A 19577-nucleotide genomic window follows, 5' to 3' on the forward strand; every position below is an offset into this window, starting at 1 on the left:
CAAACACATCTAAAAAAACTTTGAGCCTTTCTCTGTTGTTCTCAGTCCAGGAACAACTAATGCTGACCAGCAGAAATCAGTAAAATATGCATGACTCATAGAAGATCTTGAAAGAGACCATAGCATTAGGCCTTGCTGTTCTTGGTTTAATTCCGTATACCACATGACACATAAGTATTATCTGGTTTTAAAGGAAGAACTGGTCAGCTCATCGTAGGAAGTGGCAATAACCCTATCATTTTTCACTCTTGAAAAGGGAGCTGTAGCTCAAAAACTCAGCCAAAATAAAAGGTGCAATGTGTAGCTTTCATTCAGTTTTGAAATCTGCAAAATCCTCCACTTGAGTGACGTACATGATTGCAACACTACACAAAATAAAGCTTATTTCCTACTCACTCAATCTATCTGCAAAAAGGTTACAAGAAATAAGTCTAATGAAGTTGTACAAATATTTCCTGAAAGCAAATAGTGAGGGTGGAAAAGATTGACTAGTGTTGCTACGATGTTCTATGAAAGCAGTAAAGGCCAAATGAAACAAAAGCTTAGGTGCAGTCTCAGATAAAATTTCCCAATCATTACATAAATCTGACTTCGTCAAACTACCAAATGAAATGAAAGAAGCTCCAGCAAATCATACAATAGCTTGAGTTGGAAGGGACCTTTTAAAGGCCATCTAAGTCCAATCCCTCTGCAATGAGTAAGGACATCTTCAGCTATAGCTAGTTGTTCGGAGCCCTATTCAAGCTGACCTTGAACACTTCCAGGGATGGGGCACCCACAGCTTCTCTTGCAACCTGTGCCAGTGCCTCACCGCCCTCACAGTAAGGAATTTCTTCCTAATATCTAAATTGACTCTCCTTCAGTTTAATACCATTCCCCCTTGTTCTATTGCATCAGATCCTGCTAAAAAGTTTGTTCCCATCTTTTTTATAGTCCCCCTTTAAGTACTGAAAGGCCACAATAAGGCCTCTCTGGAGCCTTCTCTTCTCCAGGATGAACCTAAAACCTGTCTGGGCAGAACAGCAGCAAAATGTATTGGGAGGAACGACTCTGCAACAGTCACTGATACACTACTTTGTGTATCCATCTGTAGGAATAAGGCCTAAAGTCATGAGATATGCTGTGAGATATGTGGTAAAGGAATTATTGTGGGCGTGATGGCCTGCTGATGGAGGCGTGATACCCCTCATTTATATACACAGTGGCTGCCCTCCACTTTTATGATGGCAGTAACAGGATATTTGATTATAATCTCATCTCCACTTCTCTCAAAAGTATAAATTTTGCATTTGAAATCATCTTTGGCAGAGGATGAGAATACAACCCCATTCTGCAGACAAGTCAACAGGCTTGGTCCTCTCTCCTCCCCAAAGATGGGATGCCTCTTCATAAGATTTGTGTCTCTGACTCCATCAGAGCACATCCAGGAAGACTTGTACATAGCACTATACACTTATATTTTGTAGATCTAGTGCATTTATCACAGTAAATTTACCAAGAATCTATAACATGTTGCTTCCATGAACTACACTACTTGTGAATCTGTGCTTGTGAAAGTCCTTATCGAACACAACCAGACTTACGGTGCCAAACTGGTGGCAGTCAGAAAGTAAGCTGGCTGCACCCAGCCCCTCTGATCTCTAGGGAACAGCTGGAAAGCAAGGGGATTTATTCTCTGCCAAATTTCTACACTCTTAATGCAACATCATGTCTTCATTTTTACAACAAAAGCTATTTACCCACTAAGTAAAGAGGTAACACTAGAGAGACACTTGAACTTACTCAGTATCAATATTCATTCAGCAAACTGTTATGTGAGTTGTAACATCAAAAGCCTCTGTCGATGATGACAACGCATGAACCAAAAGGCATATATGTTCTTTAGCACAAGTTTCATCTAAGACATTCTTGTCTAAAATTAACCAATAAATTTTTCAGACTGAATCCAGAAGCAATATACAGACTTAAGAAAATTTGAAGTTGATTCCAAGTCGATATGAGTGTCAGACACACTCACTGTCAGACAAATTATTTTTAAAAGAATAGAAAACTTCAACTGAAACTGAAGGCAGTAATTAAGTGGATCAGGGCAGTGAAACACCTCCTGGAAATTCTAAGGGTAGGAAAATAATTATACACCTATCTTTCTTTTTGAGTGCAAAAGGCCTGTATTAGTTAGGAAGTTGTTTTTTGGTTTTTGTTTTTTTTTTCAGAAACAACTGAAGAAATTAGTTGCTTAGAGGCTGCAATGTTGCTATAATCAGAAAGGATTCCTTTAGAAAACAGAGAAGAATAAAGAAAGGGAACGGTAAAAAAAATAATTGGAAATTAAAAACTACACCAAAGGGAAGAAGATATACGAAAAACAGTCTCTCTGCTGAAAAATAATTTGTAGGATTTAGATATTGTAGGTCAGGAAATAACTATGAGAACTGTAACAGGTTTTTTTTTAATCAGAGATAATAAGGAAGGAAAAGAGTCTAACGAGGACTAAAACTGAGATACAATTAGGCTGAAAACAGGAAATTTAGTTATCCTGGAAAGGGAAACTCTATGAGCTGGAAAGACTTGTAAGTCTTTATGACTGTTCCAAAAGCTAATTTTTGGTTGAAAAGTGCAAGATAGACTAAAGAATACCTTGGGAAAAAAAACCCAGAAAACAACAACAACAAAAGATCAATCCCCCACCCCCACCCTATTAAAAAAAAAAAAAAGTTGTATATCACTGTTACATGGATTTGATAGAGAAGACTCTACTCCCAGGGCTTTGTGTGCAAATTTTTCATTGCTTCTTTAACCAAATGTTGACTTGTTTATAAGACAAAACCTACAGTGTATTCTTTCAACTTACCACAGATATTTTTTAAAACTTATATTTGTACCATGGTCACCACCAAGTGACCATTTGATTACTTCAGATGGAAAACTGATTTATCTTGATATGTTACAGTGAAGCTGCCTGAGACAGTATTGCATCAATGCTGTGGTAGGTATAGTTTTCAACTAAGAAAATTACACATATTCAAGAAAAAGCATTGTGTTGATTTTACTCCAATTTCTGCTGCTTTTCTTCATATGGAATTTATGTACCTTGAATACTACTTGAAAAAATCCCCACATTTTTCTGAGATAATATTAAGTTTTAAAAAACTATATTCAAATAACTAAAATGATACATTAAAAAATTACTTATGGTTCTTGGGATAAGAAATGAGTTCTAGCAGCGTCCTGCAGCGCTGCAGTACTAGAGTGAATATTCCTCCTCCTTTCCAGCACCTGATACACCTCTCAAACAATAGCCTAGGGAAGCATCACAGTAACATGATGACTTAAAGCTTGGAGAAAGATTTACCACTGAGATCTGTTCTTGTCACCACACCCTTCAACAGCATGAAGCTGGTGGGAAGTGAGAGACTGCCAGCCTACTGTCTTTAAGAGTTTGTGAAGGTGTGAAAAAAATATGCTCGGAGAAGCAAGGGAGGGTTGGGAAGGCTGAGAAGAGAGAGGATAGAAGAGCCTATGAGACTGTAAAGGAGTAAAGGCGGACATTCATGTCCCATGGTTCCTTGGAGCAGAATACAAGTTTACTGGCTTCTAGAAGTTAATGTGAAAACTGGAAGAAGGATCCTACTAGCTCTTACTAAGAATATTGTCAGCTGTCCTGGGAGCCATCCTCCACAGCAGTAAGATGCTGTTGGGAGCATAGGAACAAGGTGCTCTCCCACAGTCTTCCTCTGACTCCACAGCTGGTCTTGCACTTGGTGAAGGAGGCTACTGACTCAAGGGTGCTGCCCTGCCCTGTCTATGCTTAGACATAATTTCACATATGTAAGGTACCTCTGAAGATAGCAAAAGTAGTATTAATATATCTGAAGAGATTAAAATCTAGAGTTAAAAGACTATTACATGAAATTTATTTAAGTGCAGTAAGAATTTATTATGAAATTATGACAGGATTCATTACAACAGAATATTTTCTCCAGTTCCTAGTTGGTACTGGACTCAAAAGCGCAATTAAACCCACACATAACAAGCTAGAAACTGTGGTAGAGCTACAAAAAGACAGGTCAAATAAGCTGAATTAAAAGAAGAGGCAGGAAATCCTGCTTCTTATTCTAAGATGTGACAATATTTATTCCCTTACTATGGACCTTACCGATATAGTCAAGTCCTTGTTCTTAATACGTGAGAGAGTGGTAAAAGGTTTCTGTAAACTGGCAATTGACCATTCTCCCAGTACAGAAAGAGTGGGAAGCAGCAAGTAGGACACACTGTGGTTCGACAATACTGTACTGATCCAATGGCTTCTTTAGAGTAGCTGCAACCCTCTGTTTTAAATTAAGAAGTCTGTAAAATTTCTTACTTAGCTCCTTTGATCCACTGTGTTTAATGAACATAGCTCTACATTCAAACCTTAACCTTTCTGAGCCTCAGCAACAGATTGTTTTTCCCCCCTCTTATTACCTACCTTCCATGGATTCTGAGAATTACTGTGGGTAATATTAGCATTGTAGCAATTATTTAGTATTGAATTTAATACTGAACACAGTAATACTGAACAGTAATATACCTATCAAATAAAGTGATGGAAGCAAAGACTAATAAAATTCAGGTTTTTTTGCGTTTGGTTTCTTTTTTTGTAAGGTCAAAAGGGTTTTGAGCAGTTCAATGAAAAAGCTGAATGCTGGTACTGAGATCAGTTTTCGGTTGGTATGTTAAACTGAATCAGATCATGAAGGAGCCAGACAATATTTTTTCCCCATTCCTTACAATTCTTCTTAATCTTTTCAGACTGGTACATATTTAGAAATAAAATCTAGGCAGATGGGCAGAACAATATGAGAGAAATGCCAGGCATAAAAGCAAGTGGACAGGACAGCAGAAGAGCAAGTATCAGTGAGTAAGCAGACCCAAAGAGCAGCAAAGGGACACTGCATTCAAGGATCAGGTGAAAAGGCAGAAGGAAAATGCCAAACATTCAGCAAGTTGCTAAAGCAGTACCAAACAGTCAGCATGTGTGCCAAGCAGCAAAGAGCAATTTCACAAAGTCAGCAGATGCACTCAGCAGAAAGGCAATGCCAGGCACTTGGAGCAGGAGACGGGGCAGCAGAAGGCCAATGGCCCTGTACAGTCAGACTGAAAGGACAGTAAGGAGGCGATACATGCCGTTCAACAGATGGACAGGGCAGTAGTCAAGCAATTAGCTGGCCAAGAGGCAAGTGTCAAGCAATTAGCTGGCCAAGAGGCAACGCCAGACAGTCAGGCAAAGGGCCAAGACTTCAGGAGGACAATGCCACACAGCCAGCAGGTAGAGAGAATAAAAGACAGTAGTAAATGCCAGGCAGTCCCCAGACAGACAAGTCAGAAAAAGACCAAAGCCCACAAATAATCAGATGCAACTTTCGGCAAGGACAAAACATAAGCTTGCCAAATGATCAACAGGGCAGCAGGGTGGCAGTGCTTTTTCAATAACTTAGGATACCATGAGTGAAAAAGTCCCAACAATCCAGACGCTCACCCTTTGGTAATATCATTTGATCAGAGTGAACCATGAAAATCCACAGGAGAATAGCACACAAATGGAAACAGCAAATGAGTCTGACCCTAGCACTTGGGGAGGCCATGGGACCTTCCTATAAAACAAAAATATGAGAATCCACAAGAAAATCAAACAAATGGGAAAAATGTGGCTAAAAACTGTTTCTGATGATGATTAAAAAAGCAAAAAAATACTAGCAAAGAATTAGTCTGGAAATGATTGGGTGGGATTGAAGATGTTGCTTACCCCTCTCTGGAGCCCACATAATGGGAATGTTGGGAATTTCTGCAGCAGAAAAACAGAAGAGAAAAGGGATTTCTGACTCCCAGTTCAAGGAAAGCATGTCATTTTAGGACTGGGTAATCTCTTTGGGCAAAAAATAAGAATTCAACTGAATCTTTGCCCATCCCCAGATACATGCCTTTATTGAGGTTTGTGAAAAATTTAAGAAGACCACATCACTTTCATCTCATGACCTCCCACCCTTGATCCCCAAAACCACACTTACCTCTAGCACCTCTAATATAAGAGGGGAAAGGGGATGGTCTTGTGAGCTCATTCCCACAGCCACTGCAAAATAGGTTGTGAAGTTGAACAGGAGTACCCATCAGCCACTGCTGGCCATTTGTGAGATAAACTGGAGTCATCATTAACTGTTACTCATTATTAGTGTATGATGGTGTTTGAATTTGGCTTAGATACATCCACACTCTAATGAAAAGAATCAGTCCTACGAATCTTGTGGGGTAGCCTTCTTCTAAGTGAGAAACTTAGAAGCACCTTTTTGTTACCTTGAATATCCTCTTCTCTTTAACTTAAGTACTGTTATTTAACATGGGGTTTTTTAAAACAAATTAAACTATGTTTCAGAAATCTTAGCTGCTGCTCTATTTCAGAAACATGTAATGAAGTCTGAAATGTAAGAACTGAGAAAATCCCAGCAGTAATAAAGTTCAGTAATTTGACTCATCTGTCATTTCAGTCATGAGTCTTTTTATTTAGTAAGTATGTTCCTAGTAACTAAAAGTCAACCAACCAAGAATCAAACTTCACTATTTCGGTCCACTTTGAAGTCCACATCGTGTGTGCATTTATTCACCTGCACATTAACTTTTTATTGGCAACACTAAAAACCTACACTCCACTCTGAGAAGGTAGTAATATGCAACAAGAAGCCAACTCTTCCCTCTTTTGCAAACTGTAGAGAACCCTAGATAATATAAAGGCATCATTAGCTCTGCTGTGCCCTGCTGAATCAGGATTTGGAAAGGTCACAGAGAGAATCTGTATGAACTTGCCATGCACTCATACCCAACAAAGATCTTAAGGAATACAGTAGCAACAGGCTAAGCTGATGGAACAGTATTTATACTGATCCTCTGGGTATCACCCACTCATTCTTCTTCTAGCTGAGCAAGGCACAAGAATAATACCGGTTAATACAACTTCAAATTTAGAAATTGGGGTCATAGAAAAGGAATTTCTTCCATATCCAAACCTTCCTGTGTCAAACACTATTATTTGGGCTTACAACAAAATGGCAGGAAATTTAGGCAGAGAAGACCAAGAGATTTCCATCATATGATTAGAAATGGCATAAACCAGCCAGGAATTGCAAACAGAAATTAGACCATGAGGTAATTATAAAATCTTGTGATTTTGTGGCCAGCAGCAACTACAATTAGCTGCAGCACATCAAGAACAAAATTGCTATCACCTTCTCTCTGAAGTAAGATCTTTCAAGCTCAGTGAAAATGAACTATGACAAACTGATCTCAGCACACCATAAGAAAATGTTTATTTGTGGAGGAAAATCTGGAGTTCTTTTAAATCCAGTGAAAGTTTTAATGTCAACAATTAGTAACAGTAGATTATGCACCTCACTATTAATTTAGATATTCCAATTAAAAAAATAACTGGGAAAAGAATATATGCAGGAAGGGACAAGAAGCTAAAATACAGTCTAAATTAAGATAAAAAAATAATAATTTTCTTGTCCATAATAAGATAAGACTTTCAAGCCTGAGTGTGACAATAGTCATTTTGGTTTTGTATTTTGGTACTTATACTGAGTCAACATTTTGCTAAAGCTTCACTGCTCCACGTGGTAGCAATTAGCAAAAGCAGGTGAAGGACCAGTTATAATCCTAAGAATAACTCCTGAAGCCAGCTGCTTTCCAAAACTCTTCTAGTTTCTTTTCATTTAGTGGCTGGAAAGGCTCCTACACAGCAGGCAAGCAGCAAATGAGAAATTCTCTATTCTTTAATAAGTATTAGTTTTAATGATCAACTATGTTAATAGTGAGTCATTTTGCTATTCTGGTGTGCTTATGTCAAAAGGACTAACTCACTCAATTTTTCACACATCTTAAATCCAAACTAGTATTTGCCCTCTAGTTTTCATGTCTTTAAGCTGCCATCACAAAGAAGTCTTCCTAACATGTCCATACAATGTTTTGTTAATTTTCCCCATATTAAGTTTTTACTCTTTGCAATAGACCATGACCAGAAAAAAATGGCACATTAAGGGCAAAAATTGTGTAATTACAGGCCTGACAATGTTTTCAAGATTATTTTGCCTTAACTTGATGTTTAATTTTTTTTCCAGTTTCCTATTATCTTCTCTGAAGTGATGCTTTAATGGAAACTATTTTTAGAAATGCTTAGGAGGAAAAAAAATTCCAAAAGTTCCAAATTTAAAATTTATTATGCAGAAGTCTTACGGCAGGCCTATTTTTCTTTCCACAGTTATAGAAAGGACTGCAAAATATATTCACTGTTGTGGCTACATTGCTAATAGGAGACAAGCCAGTTAACAGAGACAGCTGTGGGCTCTACAGTGAAAACATGGCTAAAAGGCATCAGTAATACCAAGAGGAGGAGAACTCTTCTCTTTACCTCAATAGAAAAGCAAACTATAATCATATTGTTCTTCTGGCTGTATTTTTGGAAGTATTTGAGTTCACTGGGATAGGAACCATTTGTCTACTCACAGGACATGCCAGCTTTCTTCCAACTTCCATTCTGAAATTACCTTGGAATAAAAAACTTATTTTCAAAATTTAAGAATAAAAAAGTGAGGTTTCCTGGCTCATCACTGTGGCTTTGCTTCTCATTTTATGGAACATTCAAATCCCTCACTACTGTTTTACTATTCTTTTCAACAGAACTTGCAAATATTTCATACATGTTTGAGAGTCAGAAAACAGAACTTCTATTTGCTATTCGAGAGTATTAAGGACAGCTAAAATAAAGCAAATAAAAGCTGATCCTTAAACGGGCAAAAATATCCAAAGGTCCAAGAGGAATTCTATTAGCATTACCTTTATGATATGATGGTCAGACAACTTCACACAGAAGGTTAATACATTAGTTAAGTAATTTAAAAGTTATTTGTCCCAGCATCCTCAGCCAGTATTTTCAGGGTTTTGCATTTTCAAAAAAGAGGCAGAAGCAATTAATGTGATCCTTTTGAATTCATTAAATAAAATTGCTTAATTATTAATTTCAGGATCCATTTTAGTCAAACTATCTTCTCATCTAACACACACAGAACATAAAGCCAGAATCTAGTTTGGCCTTCCATGCAGGATAATTCATTCAACATCATCTCTAACTTCTGTACGGAGTACAAGATAACTTGAGTTCTATAAGACATTTCTCCCACTATCAAATACTTTTGATTTGACAGAATTAAAATGAAGAATACAGGTCTTTAGGGAATTTGTTTGTGTGATTAATCTCCTAAACAAGCAAACCAATCTCAACACATAAAAACCTTCCACTATTTTCTTATTAGATTTTTCTGGCTCAAGCTCTCTATCACCAGCTATTTTTACAATTTTCTTAAGTAGGCAAAGAAAGCCTTTGGTACCTTACAAAGCCTTTAGTGCTGTATGTTATTATTTCCCAAAGAAAGTACAGGTAAAACACAAGATATTTCCCAGTTTTCTTTATGATAAACTAAACAGATCGAGTTGCATAACTCTCACAGAAAGCCATCGTATATTTTTTGACCTTTTTCTGTATCCACTGTGACATTTGAAACTTTTTAAAAAGGAATGTCAGAAAAAATATGCAGCTTTGCATTTTAGACACATCAATCCCACATACAGACAAGTACCCTCTGCATTACAACACTTCTGTTTTCCCCATATTCTTCATAATTGTCTATTTTGGAAAATCTAGACACAAATAAGTTGAGAGACATATTCTTTCAATCTAGTATCTCAGCTGGATTGACACAGACAAAGAAACAAGTCAAAACCTGCTGTTTATGCAGCAGAATATCAAGAATTTACCAAGCCCTTTTTATTTATCAAAATAACCGTTCTCCAGGAACACTCTCTCTGCATCTATTTTCTTCATCCTTTAGGGGTTTTTTGTTTATTTGGTTGGGTTTTTTTGTTTTGTAGGGGTTTTTTGTTTGTTTTGTTTGGTGGTCTTATTTTTTGAGTAACCCCTGATATTTAAGTAAATGGAGCTGAAATGGGATCAGGCTTTCTTCTCCCTCACATTTCTCACTATAGGTGCCCTGGCAGCTTGCAGGTGTTCCCATGCAGTGACTGCAGTTGATGACAGCAACCAAGCCCTTCAGCAATGATGGTGTGTTACCAAGCTTCCCTGAGAAACTCAAACAAGAGAAGAGAAAGGCACTTTTTAGCCCTTCGTAAGTCAGCTAAATCAGTGTGGAATTTCTCAAGACACAGGTGCTTTTGTAATCTGTATAGTGCAAATAATTTGTATATTGCTTCTCAAAGAAACTGGTAATAGTTGTAAGTGAAAAGTATTCTGCAACTAAATATATCAATTCTGTTATAATAGCTTGCCTTCCAAAGAGAGATTTAAAATCTAAATAAAGAATTGTTAATTAAATTATTATGGCACATAAATATGTTTGGATTTTTGTAACACCAAATACAGCTTTTCAAACAAAAAATTTCATTGAAAAATTAAAGCAGATAGGATAAAGGTCTACTCATACAAGCTAAGAACTGTCTGGAGGACTAAGAAAAAGGCAATGATACTTTATAGAGTTGCTGCTAAACTTCTAACAGAGTAGTACAGAATTTGGAGGAGTCTGTCACAGAGCAATCTATTCCATTTAAGCACATTTGTTGCTTAGATGCATGTGGCAAGGTTTTCTAATTCAGACCCTTTAGGAGCAAGCTGGGTTGGAAACAATTTTCTAAGAAATATGAAGGCCTCAAAAGGTCTGATGGTGAGTTACAGGATCAGACATCATCCATACACAGCATACTTCATTATATAATAGTTCAACCTAGGAATCAAACAATGTGGAGCAAGACCTCCATTAAGAGATATGGAAAGCTATAGTCTTAATATAGACTACAGAAATATATATATGATGCAAAAGGCTATTATATTGGAGGGTACCTAGAATATGGAAGGGTCAGAAACTGAAACAACAGCCTGGGTAATTAGAGGTCGTAAATTTCATATTATTCCTACCACAAAATTACTTATGTCCCATGGAGATGAAGGCTCCATTCCTCCTCACTATGGAGCCATGCTGAAGCGACAATTTGTAAAAAGAAAATCAATTTCTTTTTTTTACAGTGACAACACTAAAATACTGCTGAAGAAGAATAGAAGCACTCCTATACCCACAACAAACAGTAGTAGAAATCCTGCTGCTCTGAACCAGGAAGGACAACCCCCCCCTCCAATATATTATTTCTAGTTTAAATTATTGCCTATTAAATGGAAATTGTTATTTGAAAGTGTAAATCTCAGTGGATTTGGGTTAATCTGAGGGGAACACCTGTTGCTGTGAGAGTACGTTGTGTCACAAGCATCTTATTTCATTAACAGAGTTAAAGGGAAAGTAAACAAACAGACAAAACACACAAAACTACAAATAATAGAGATTAAGAGGGTCCCAACATTACTTGAGACAGAGAAATTGAAGGATACAGATATTAAAATAGTCTGTGGAAATAAAACGGAATTTGAAGAAAAATCCTGAGAGATACCTTAGAGAATGGGGGAAAGCCAGGCGATTGAAAATTTGCAATTGGTAATGATTATAAAAATGCTGTTGCAATTTTGAGCTGAATATACAAAGACACATATCACAGCAGAACTGGGACCTTCTTCCCTCCAAACATGGCTTCTGTGTGGCTATGTTTGGAGCCTTTTGTTCATTCTGAGCATGCTTTTTTCAGAAAAATGCTGACAAATGGAAGGGAGTTCCAGAGAACAATGAGCTCTTTTCATGGACTAGAGAACTCTGATGAAAGAATAAACAAATATGCATACATTGTCAGATTAAATGAAAACAAGAATGTGCCTAAATACATTTAAAACCAGTCTATAAGTATTGAAGAATATGAACAGCAAGAACCAAAAGAAGCATTCATAAATTTTCCAGAACACTGGAAAAGGAGGAAGCCTATAAGGAAACATCTGTCTGGTTTTACATGCTGGAAAAGAGCTCTTCTGCGCTTCTTCTAAAGTATTATCTTAAAATTTCAGGACCGAAAATTATCTGCAGCGTGGATGAACTATTTGTGAATACACATAGCAACACAGCTCAAGAATGCCTAGCATCAGTTGAGGCACAATAAGTTGTTTTCTACTGCTATTACCTAAGTACATAAAATTAGTCTCATAGTTGGGCTAAAAAGACTTGCACAGAATCATACTAGAGACAGAGGATAAAAAAACAGCTAGAAGGGAGGCAGACGTGACTTTTTTAGAAGTACACTTTTGCAAAAGAAGAAATGTAAAAGTAGTGAAGACAGAAGATAGAAACCTGTATACATGAGATTTTTCCTTTCCCTTCTGTACTAACCAACAGCAACAGAGAAAATACATTTCTATCTCAGAAGGATACATAGTGATTGATAAAAATGCTGCAAGAGTATTTAAATTTTTTCACAAAAGTTAACATATATTATTATCAACGTTATTTAAGAACTACCACTAAAATATTGTAGTTCAAAGGAAAAAATGTTTGCACCAAGAAATGCTATATGTAAGTTCTGATCTCTGTCCTGCAACAAAGACTTTTAAGTCAACAAGCAGACTGTACATGCAGTTCCAGCAGACACTTAAAGACTATCTCCATAAATTATACGTAAAATAAGACTGGAAAAAAAATTTGGCTGTATCTAAAAAATTAAGCCACCGACTGCCATAATAAAGAATTCCAGCATTCACTAATAACATCTATTACACAGTTACTTTCAAATTCAGCCATCCATTGAGTGCATCTGGTTTTTTAAATACCCACATGCATTTCATAATTTCTAGTCATGTAGTCAAGAAAGTGAAGGATATTCACACTGCTTAATTAAACTGACCCTCAACCCTCAAAATGTGAACTGTAGGACTAATTCAAAAGCTTTTCTCCACCCACTGACTAGACCGAGGCTACAAATTTAGGGAACAGAGACAGGTAAGGAAAATCAGATATTGTAAATACACCTAAAATCGGTTATTTCTGGTACAAGAAAAAATGTCATTACACATGATGGAAACAACTGCAATAACCTGGTTCTGATACAATGTTCAAAAGGCAAAGTGAGTGGGGAAACTACTAATTTTTTTTTGAAACTTAATTATACATTTCTGAGGTATCAAGGAGCTATTTTTAGCTACATTATGCTAGGCACTGAATTTCAATTTTATCAATAATTACAAAATTCAATTAACATTAAGTCTTTGGCCTGTAAATACTCTTGGGAAGAACCTTTATCGCATATGTACAATAGCAATTATATATCTATACTCAGAAAAGAAAGCAGGAAAACATGCTTTCTAATCCAAATTACAGGAGAATTAGGGAGAAGCAGGATGGAAACATACCAGCTGAAATATGACCCACGGGACCACTCTCCCTAATCGCAGGAAAAATACTAAAACATCTTCCATTATCAGATTGAATTCTTAACAGTTTTAAAATCACATCTTGAAGATGACATCTCAGTAGCACAATGCCAGGATCACACCCTTTCATTATCAGTTCAGCAATGGCAGCATGCTGGACCAATACCTCACAAAGAAGAGATTAAAACCACTTCCTGCATCAGCTCAAGTTTTCCTAAAGGCTTGTTATTGCACATTTCATGTTGACATAACGAATTTTCCATTTTGAATTGGCTTTCTCATTGACCCAAGACATAAATTATGGGAACAAAACTTACGCTTCTTAATAATATCTTTTTGGTACGACACAAACTGCCAAACTGATTTTCTTCTCTTAAAGCATTTGTTTGAAAGAATGATCTAATAAATGCTATCATACGAATGACCCTTATCATTGCCACTTTGTAATAAAACCTGGGATTCAATCTCTCCACTGTGATTTAAATTTAGTACTGCAAGTTGATTCAACTTAATTGAGTGAAAAGTGAGTAAATACTCTCCTATGAAAATTCTTTTTAAGTATGGGAATAATTTGACAGTCAGAACACCCGATTCTGTTATGATCAGCCCAAGTCTTGCATATCTGTTACTTTTAAAAACAATGCAGTTTTCCTACAGTGCAAGTTATTAATGATTTTTATATCAGTGTTTTTATTATATAAAGACACATTAACAACTCAGATTAACTTTCAAAACTCATCAACTCATCAAAACTGATCAAACAAGTCACCCCCACCTGTCTTCATTAGTTTCAGTAACAGCAATGCAGTGTAAGGAAAATACTAGGTGTTTATGGGCATAGTTCTCATTTGTTTATTTCTTGTTCCAAATGCTGCTTGAGAATCTGTGCCTAATTTTTGGCACTGGCTGCAATGCTTTCTCTGGCACTACTGCCTAGGCTCATCCCTGCACAAGGGAAAACTGAAGAAGAAATTCAGTCATCCTTCTACACAGTCCTCTTAATACAACCTTCAAAATCATTTAGTTTGTAAGCAAGATACAAACTTAACCTATGCACTTTTCACTTTTCGTGGCTTTAGCACAGTGAATAATCTGCAAAATCAGTTTCAGTAGCTAGCACACTGCGGTCATCTTACACTGTTCCCATATTCTGATAAAGAGACCCCAAAGTTTTAGTTACTCAAGACTTCTAGTACATAATCTAAAAACATCAGAAGTAATGAACAGGAGCATTTTGGTTACGTGTTTCTTTAGTTACAGAAATGTTATACAATAAATTAAAAAATAGATTTCTAATGGGAAAAAAATTAAACTGCAGTCATGTGACAGAACACATTTGTAAGTAAAAAGCATTGTAGATGTGCTATAAAGAACTCAAATCAACTCCAACATGAAAGTCTAAGCAACTGAAAACTTCTTATATAAGTACTTAACAGAAACCCAGATCTGTTACATTATGCAAATAAACACTTCAGGCACTCAATCTTAATTCTGCCCTTTAGTGAACGTAAGCAAATCAAATAAAGTATGTAATTTTAAAAGTTCATATTAATCTAATTTGGAACCATAAATATCAAAATACTTCAATCACAATCACACAGTAATTTCATATGACAACTCATAGCCATGAGGTCATTAGGTTAAATGTCCCTTTTTTCCTCTTTACTTCAGCTCCGTATAAGTGGAATGTAACCAGATTTCCTGTGCAACATTTACTGGTGCAGGTTGTCTCCATCTTTGTGCCTGTTTAGGTTTTTCTGACAATGTGGTATCAAGCAGATCAATAGTAGCTTTGCATGGAATTTTTTTCCCCTACTATCTGTGCCTCACACTCCAACCTACAATGCAGTCGTTGTCAATGCAGTATTCTGCAAGGGAGAATTAAAGGATCTCTCTTATCCCACTTCTCCTTGTGGACATAACAAGATTTTGCTTAGCAGTGTTGTACTGCAGTGCTAAGGAAAATTACGCCAAAAATCCATCAGAATTTTGTTTTTTAAGGGGACTAGAAAACCATTACGCTATACCACATTTTAGTTTGAAAATTGTTTTGGGTCAGAACTCAAGGTCAGAGTTATTCTCTTATGCTATACTCTCTATTGCTTTTTTCTGCTTCCAAGTTGTGTATCCCTTGACCTGTCCATAGATACTGCAAAGTGAAGTTACAGAGGAAAGTAAAAAAAAATCCGCCCCCCGCCTCCTCCAGAGTCATACATTTCTACACCAAAGGGCAGATTTTTCTATTCCAGGACTATCTCACCTCTGGAGTGACATCTCGTGGTGCAAACCCTGTTCCTCCAGTTGTTAAAATCAAATTAAGTTCCTTTTCATCACACCAATCTATCAGCGTCTCCTGAAAGAGAACATGAATCCTGTCAGATCTAGCAAGCAGTATGTGGGATGCAGTTATCTCAGAAAATACCCAAAGACTTGAAATGTCTTAAAAACAGAGGCACACACAATAAATACAGGGAACTGTAAAATCACTCATGCTTTTTACACAAACATTTTAAACCACTATTTATAACCAAGATAAGACAGAATAATGCAAGTATCCACACAGTATTTTTTTTGGAAATGGAAATTGAAATTCTGTTCTCCATCTCTTGACATGAAATGGAAAACAAGAATTCACAGTTACTAATTTCTATCACTGTTTATTTTGATATATAAATATAATATCCTTTGACACATGCTAATAGAGTACGTGCATTTAATTCAGATTACATTGTTGATTCTTGTCACAGTAACTTTGGTTTCCATGCTGCACTTTTTATTACCCTGAAAAAAGCAAGAACCACATATTTGTAAGCTTATCTACTACAAGATGCACCTGATGCAGCAACACAAAAAGATGATCTATAATCACCTTTTCTACATTCCCTCCACCATCTCAACAGGAGTGTGTATACACATTCCAAGGCTGGACTAAAAAATCTGTCATGTAAAGTGACTTGCAATACTGGATAACTCACGATACTAGAGAACTGTTTAATTTTATTTGCATTCATTTTTCAAATGACTTTTTAAACAAATTTTCAAGCTGTGATAAAAATTTGACATAAGCAGAAAATTTATTTAATCTCAGTGTGATTATATCACTTATCCTTCATACTCTACTGTGTGCTAGCACAGCATATCTGCTTGGAGTGCAAAATTAGCTGTGTTGCCTGAAGTACACTCACATATTACACAGTAAAGTATCCATCTGCACAAATCAGATCAATTACTTAGAGAGCTATCCTTCTTACAGCAAAGAAACATCATTTTTTGAAAAAGTTTATGGCACATTTAAGTTTCTGGAGTACTATATTGGGGAGCAATGAATAATATTGGTGACTGTTGGCTTGAAGCTTCTTATTTATCATAAAATTAGCTCTAAGAAATATACTGATATTAAAAGCTTGAAATAAAACTGTCCAGAACATTTTAAAAAGTATTACCAATTTAGATTAATCCTCAGCTGTATTTTCTGCGAGGTTAGCACTGCTATGTAACTTCCATGTAACAGAAGGCTCATATACAGACGCTTCCAAATTGCAGCAAGAATACACTTGTGTCTGCCTGCAAGCCCCATCATGCAAAAGTATCCAAGGATTACTTGAAGAAGTGGCAAAGCCAAAGGTTCTGTGTTTATTTCTCCTTTCTTTACACATCCTTCCACTTTCTCTTCTGCGTTCTCTCTTGTCTTTGTTAAAATCACATTCATCTTTTTACTCTATCCCTTTGGAGGATGGCACTCTAACGGGGCTGTAGATTACCAGAAGTTCATTACATGAACATTTCAAATAAGAGAAAGGAACACAGATAAGGTCTCAAACCCATACATAATTGAACCACTAAGTCAGGCTTTTAACTTACATTTTGAAAAAATGTGAATTATGGTAGTAAAAAGCATTTTAAGTCTTAAAACTGTTTGTTTCAAGAACATAGATATACATCAGAAAAGGTATTTTAAAGAGGTTGCATCTTCTCTGTTTATCATCTAGAAATGTATTTGTCGACTTCAAACAGGTAGAAATTTCAGAGAATACTTCAGAGAAGTTCACTGGTCGGCAAAGTTCGACTTTAATATTGCATGTATTTTAAAAATTATTACGATCAGGAAAAAATTCTCAGTATGAAACAGGAGGGATATATTTTGGTGGGTTTGGTTTTTTTTAATGAAGCATTTATCTTTATCTAAAATAAAACCTGCCAAACTCCAACTGTTTTTACAGAGAAAATAAAAAAAAAAAAATCCTTCCTCTGTTCTCATTTTGCTGCAGTTCAGTATTACTCTGGTTAATAAGGGGGAAGAGAGTAATGTGACACCCTACAATAAACTAAAGAAATCAGCACCCTAACTCTTTAATTAACTGAGCAACAAGTGCCTTTTCTTGCTACTCCATCAGTGTACTTAGGCAGACAGAATTCTCTATCAAGTTCATGTTATAGTCCAGCATCTTTCAGCCTTTCAGGAAGAATACCTTTCACTATAAGGCTGTTAGTTTGGGTTTCATTATATTTTAGAAGCGCAAATTTATAACTTAGATATTTTAAAACCACAGAAAAATACCTGAGACTGATATTCAGCTTATTTACTTTCTCTCTAGCCCACAAAACTGTCCCACAAAATATTCTTACTGATGTTTTAAGTATTTAAAAAAGGAAGCCCCACACAATTGTGGACACATAGTGGACTCATATTCACTTTGCTGCTGATGGCAGCCCAGCTAGATTCTCCACTGGCTTTGCAGAGAACTGAATTTTCTGTGTCCTCAAATGAGAATTTCTCTACACCAGTGACCTGATATTTGGCTTCACTGATGCTATACAAGTAAAATTATTATATAACATCTCAACCAAAGAAAAATTAATTTAATATTTTTAATGCATATTTCCATCCCTTCTATTGTTTCACTGATGATAAGCTTTCAAGAGAAAATGAGACTAGGTCAACAGATTATGTAAATCACTGTCATTTCATTCAAGTCAATGGAATGGAGCTGATGGATACAAAATATGGTATCTGGCTCTGAAAACAGTACTGTAAAATTACCACCAAATCTTAAAAAGCCAGAACAAAACTACAGACCTCCAGAAGAAAAACCTTGCCTCATTCTTTCTCTGTAATTCTTTCACATGTAAATTTAAGACCAGTAAAGACCATTTCCTCATGGAAAAAATGCCTACAGTGTATGTCACAGTGCAGAGACCCTATGTTTAAACTACCTTTAGTCTAAAAGGCAATGGGCATGTCACAGAATTCTGGTCAGTTCCTCTTGTATTTAAAACAAATTCTAGGACTCAGGCTCTTCAATTAACCACCTAGCCTTGATCGGGAGGGTTCAAGAGAGAAAAAATACATAATAATTTAATTTGGTAGGGTTTTCCAGGGTTTTAATTCATGATTATCTTGAATATTGTTGTGTTTCTAGTAACTCTTCCTTCCTAATAATTTCTGTGGGATAATGCTCCACCATGATACATAAGAAACCTGCTCACAGAATGCACAATAACAGTGGTGCTATTTTGTAACTCCATTAATAAACTATCCTCTAATTTCTATTAGTAAGTAAACAGGAAAAACAAACAGGGATTCCTTACTGAAACGAAAGGAACAATTCCCTGATCTTTGGAGATAACTGAAGTTCATAGATTACTTACATTAGTAAATTTTTGGAGTGTCATACAATAAAGCCTTATTATAGCAATGAACACTCTACATTTATGTCCTTGATTGTTGCTTCACTTAAATAATGGAGTAGAGCATTGTGTATGAATTATTCCCTTCTCAGATGGACAGAGGTCACACATTCATTGACACGATATCATAAACCATGGTGTTAGTCACAAATTTAAACTCGAGACAGGTTGCAAGACTGCTCCTGTTCTCTTACTGCTACTGTATGGTGGTCTTCCACATAGATATTGAGACTATAACCCTTATCTGGAGCAGAAGTACTACAAAGCACACAAAAATGGTCATTGGGGATCAGACTAAATGCCTGCACAGAAGAGCTGAGGTCCTGAGGGCTGTTCTTTTTCTTTGATGCTACAGTCCATGGTGTTTCTTGTCTTTTTTTTTCTGTCCTATTTTTGCCATCACTTTGCTGAGAGTGTGACAACACTCCCACGTGTTTATGCTTCCAAAATTACTAGAATACATTCTTTCACGTCAATATTCTGGTGCTTATCACTT

The 19577-nt window shown here is 36.3% G+C and overlaps 1 protein-coding gene across 8 annotated transcripts in view; it reads right to left on the reverse strand.

Moving 5' to 3' along the window:
- The window catches only part of GPHN (gephyrin), a 288205-nt gene that overhangs the window by 121320 nt on the left and 147308 nt on the right, over positions 1 to 19577 (reverse strand). For 6 of the 8 annotated variants that reach the window (XM_017829764.1, XM_017829762.1, XM_017829761.1 and 3 more), the window contains exon 4: positions 15654 to 15746. In XM_017829764.1, coding sequence (XP_017685253.1) covers positions 15654 to 15746 — 93 coding nt within the window. Of the gene's footprint in view, positions 1 to 5785; positions 5825 to 15653; positions 15747 to 19577 lie in introns of all 8 variants that reach the window. The other 2 variants (XM_017829757.1, XM_017829760.1) reach the window with 1 other exon arrangement.

Source organism: Lepidothrix coronata, unplaced genomic scaffold (genome assembly GCF_001604755.1).
Source record: "Lepidothrix coronata isolate B3197 unplaced genomic scaffold, Lepidothrix_coronata-1.0 Scaffold168, whole genome shotgun sequence".
In the NCBI taxonomy this organism is placed as follows: domain Eukaryota; kingdom Metazoa; phylum Chordata; class Aves; order Passeriformes; family Pipridae; genus Lepidothrix; species Lepidothrix coronata.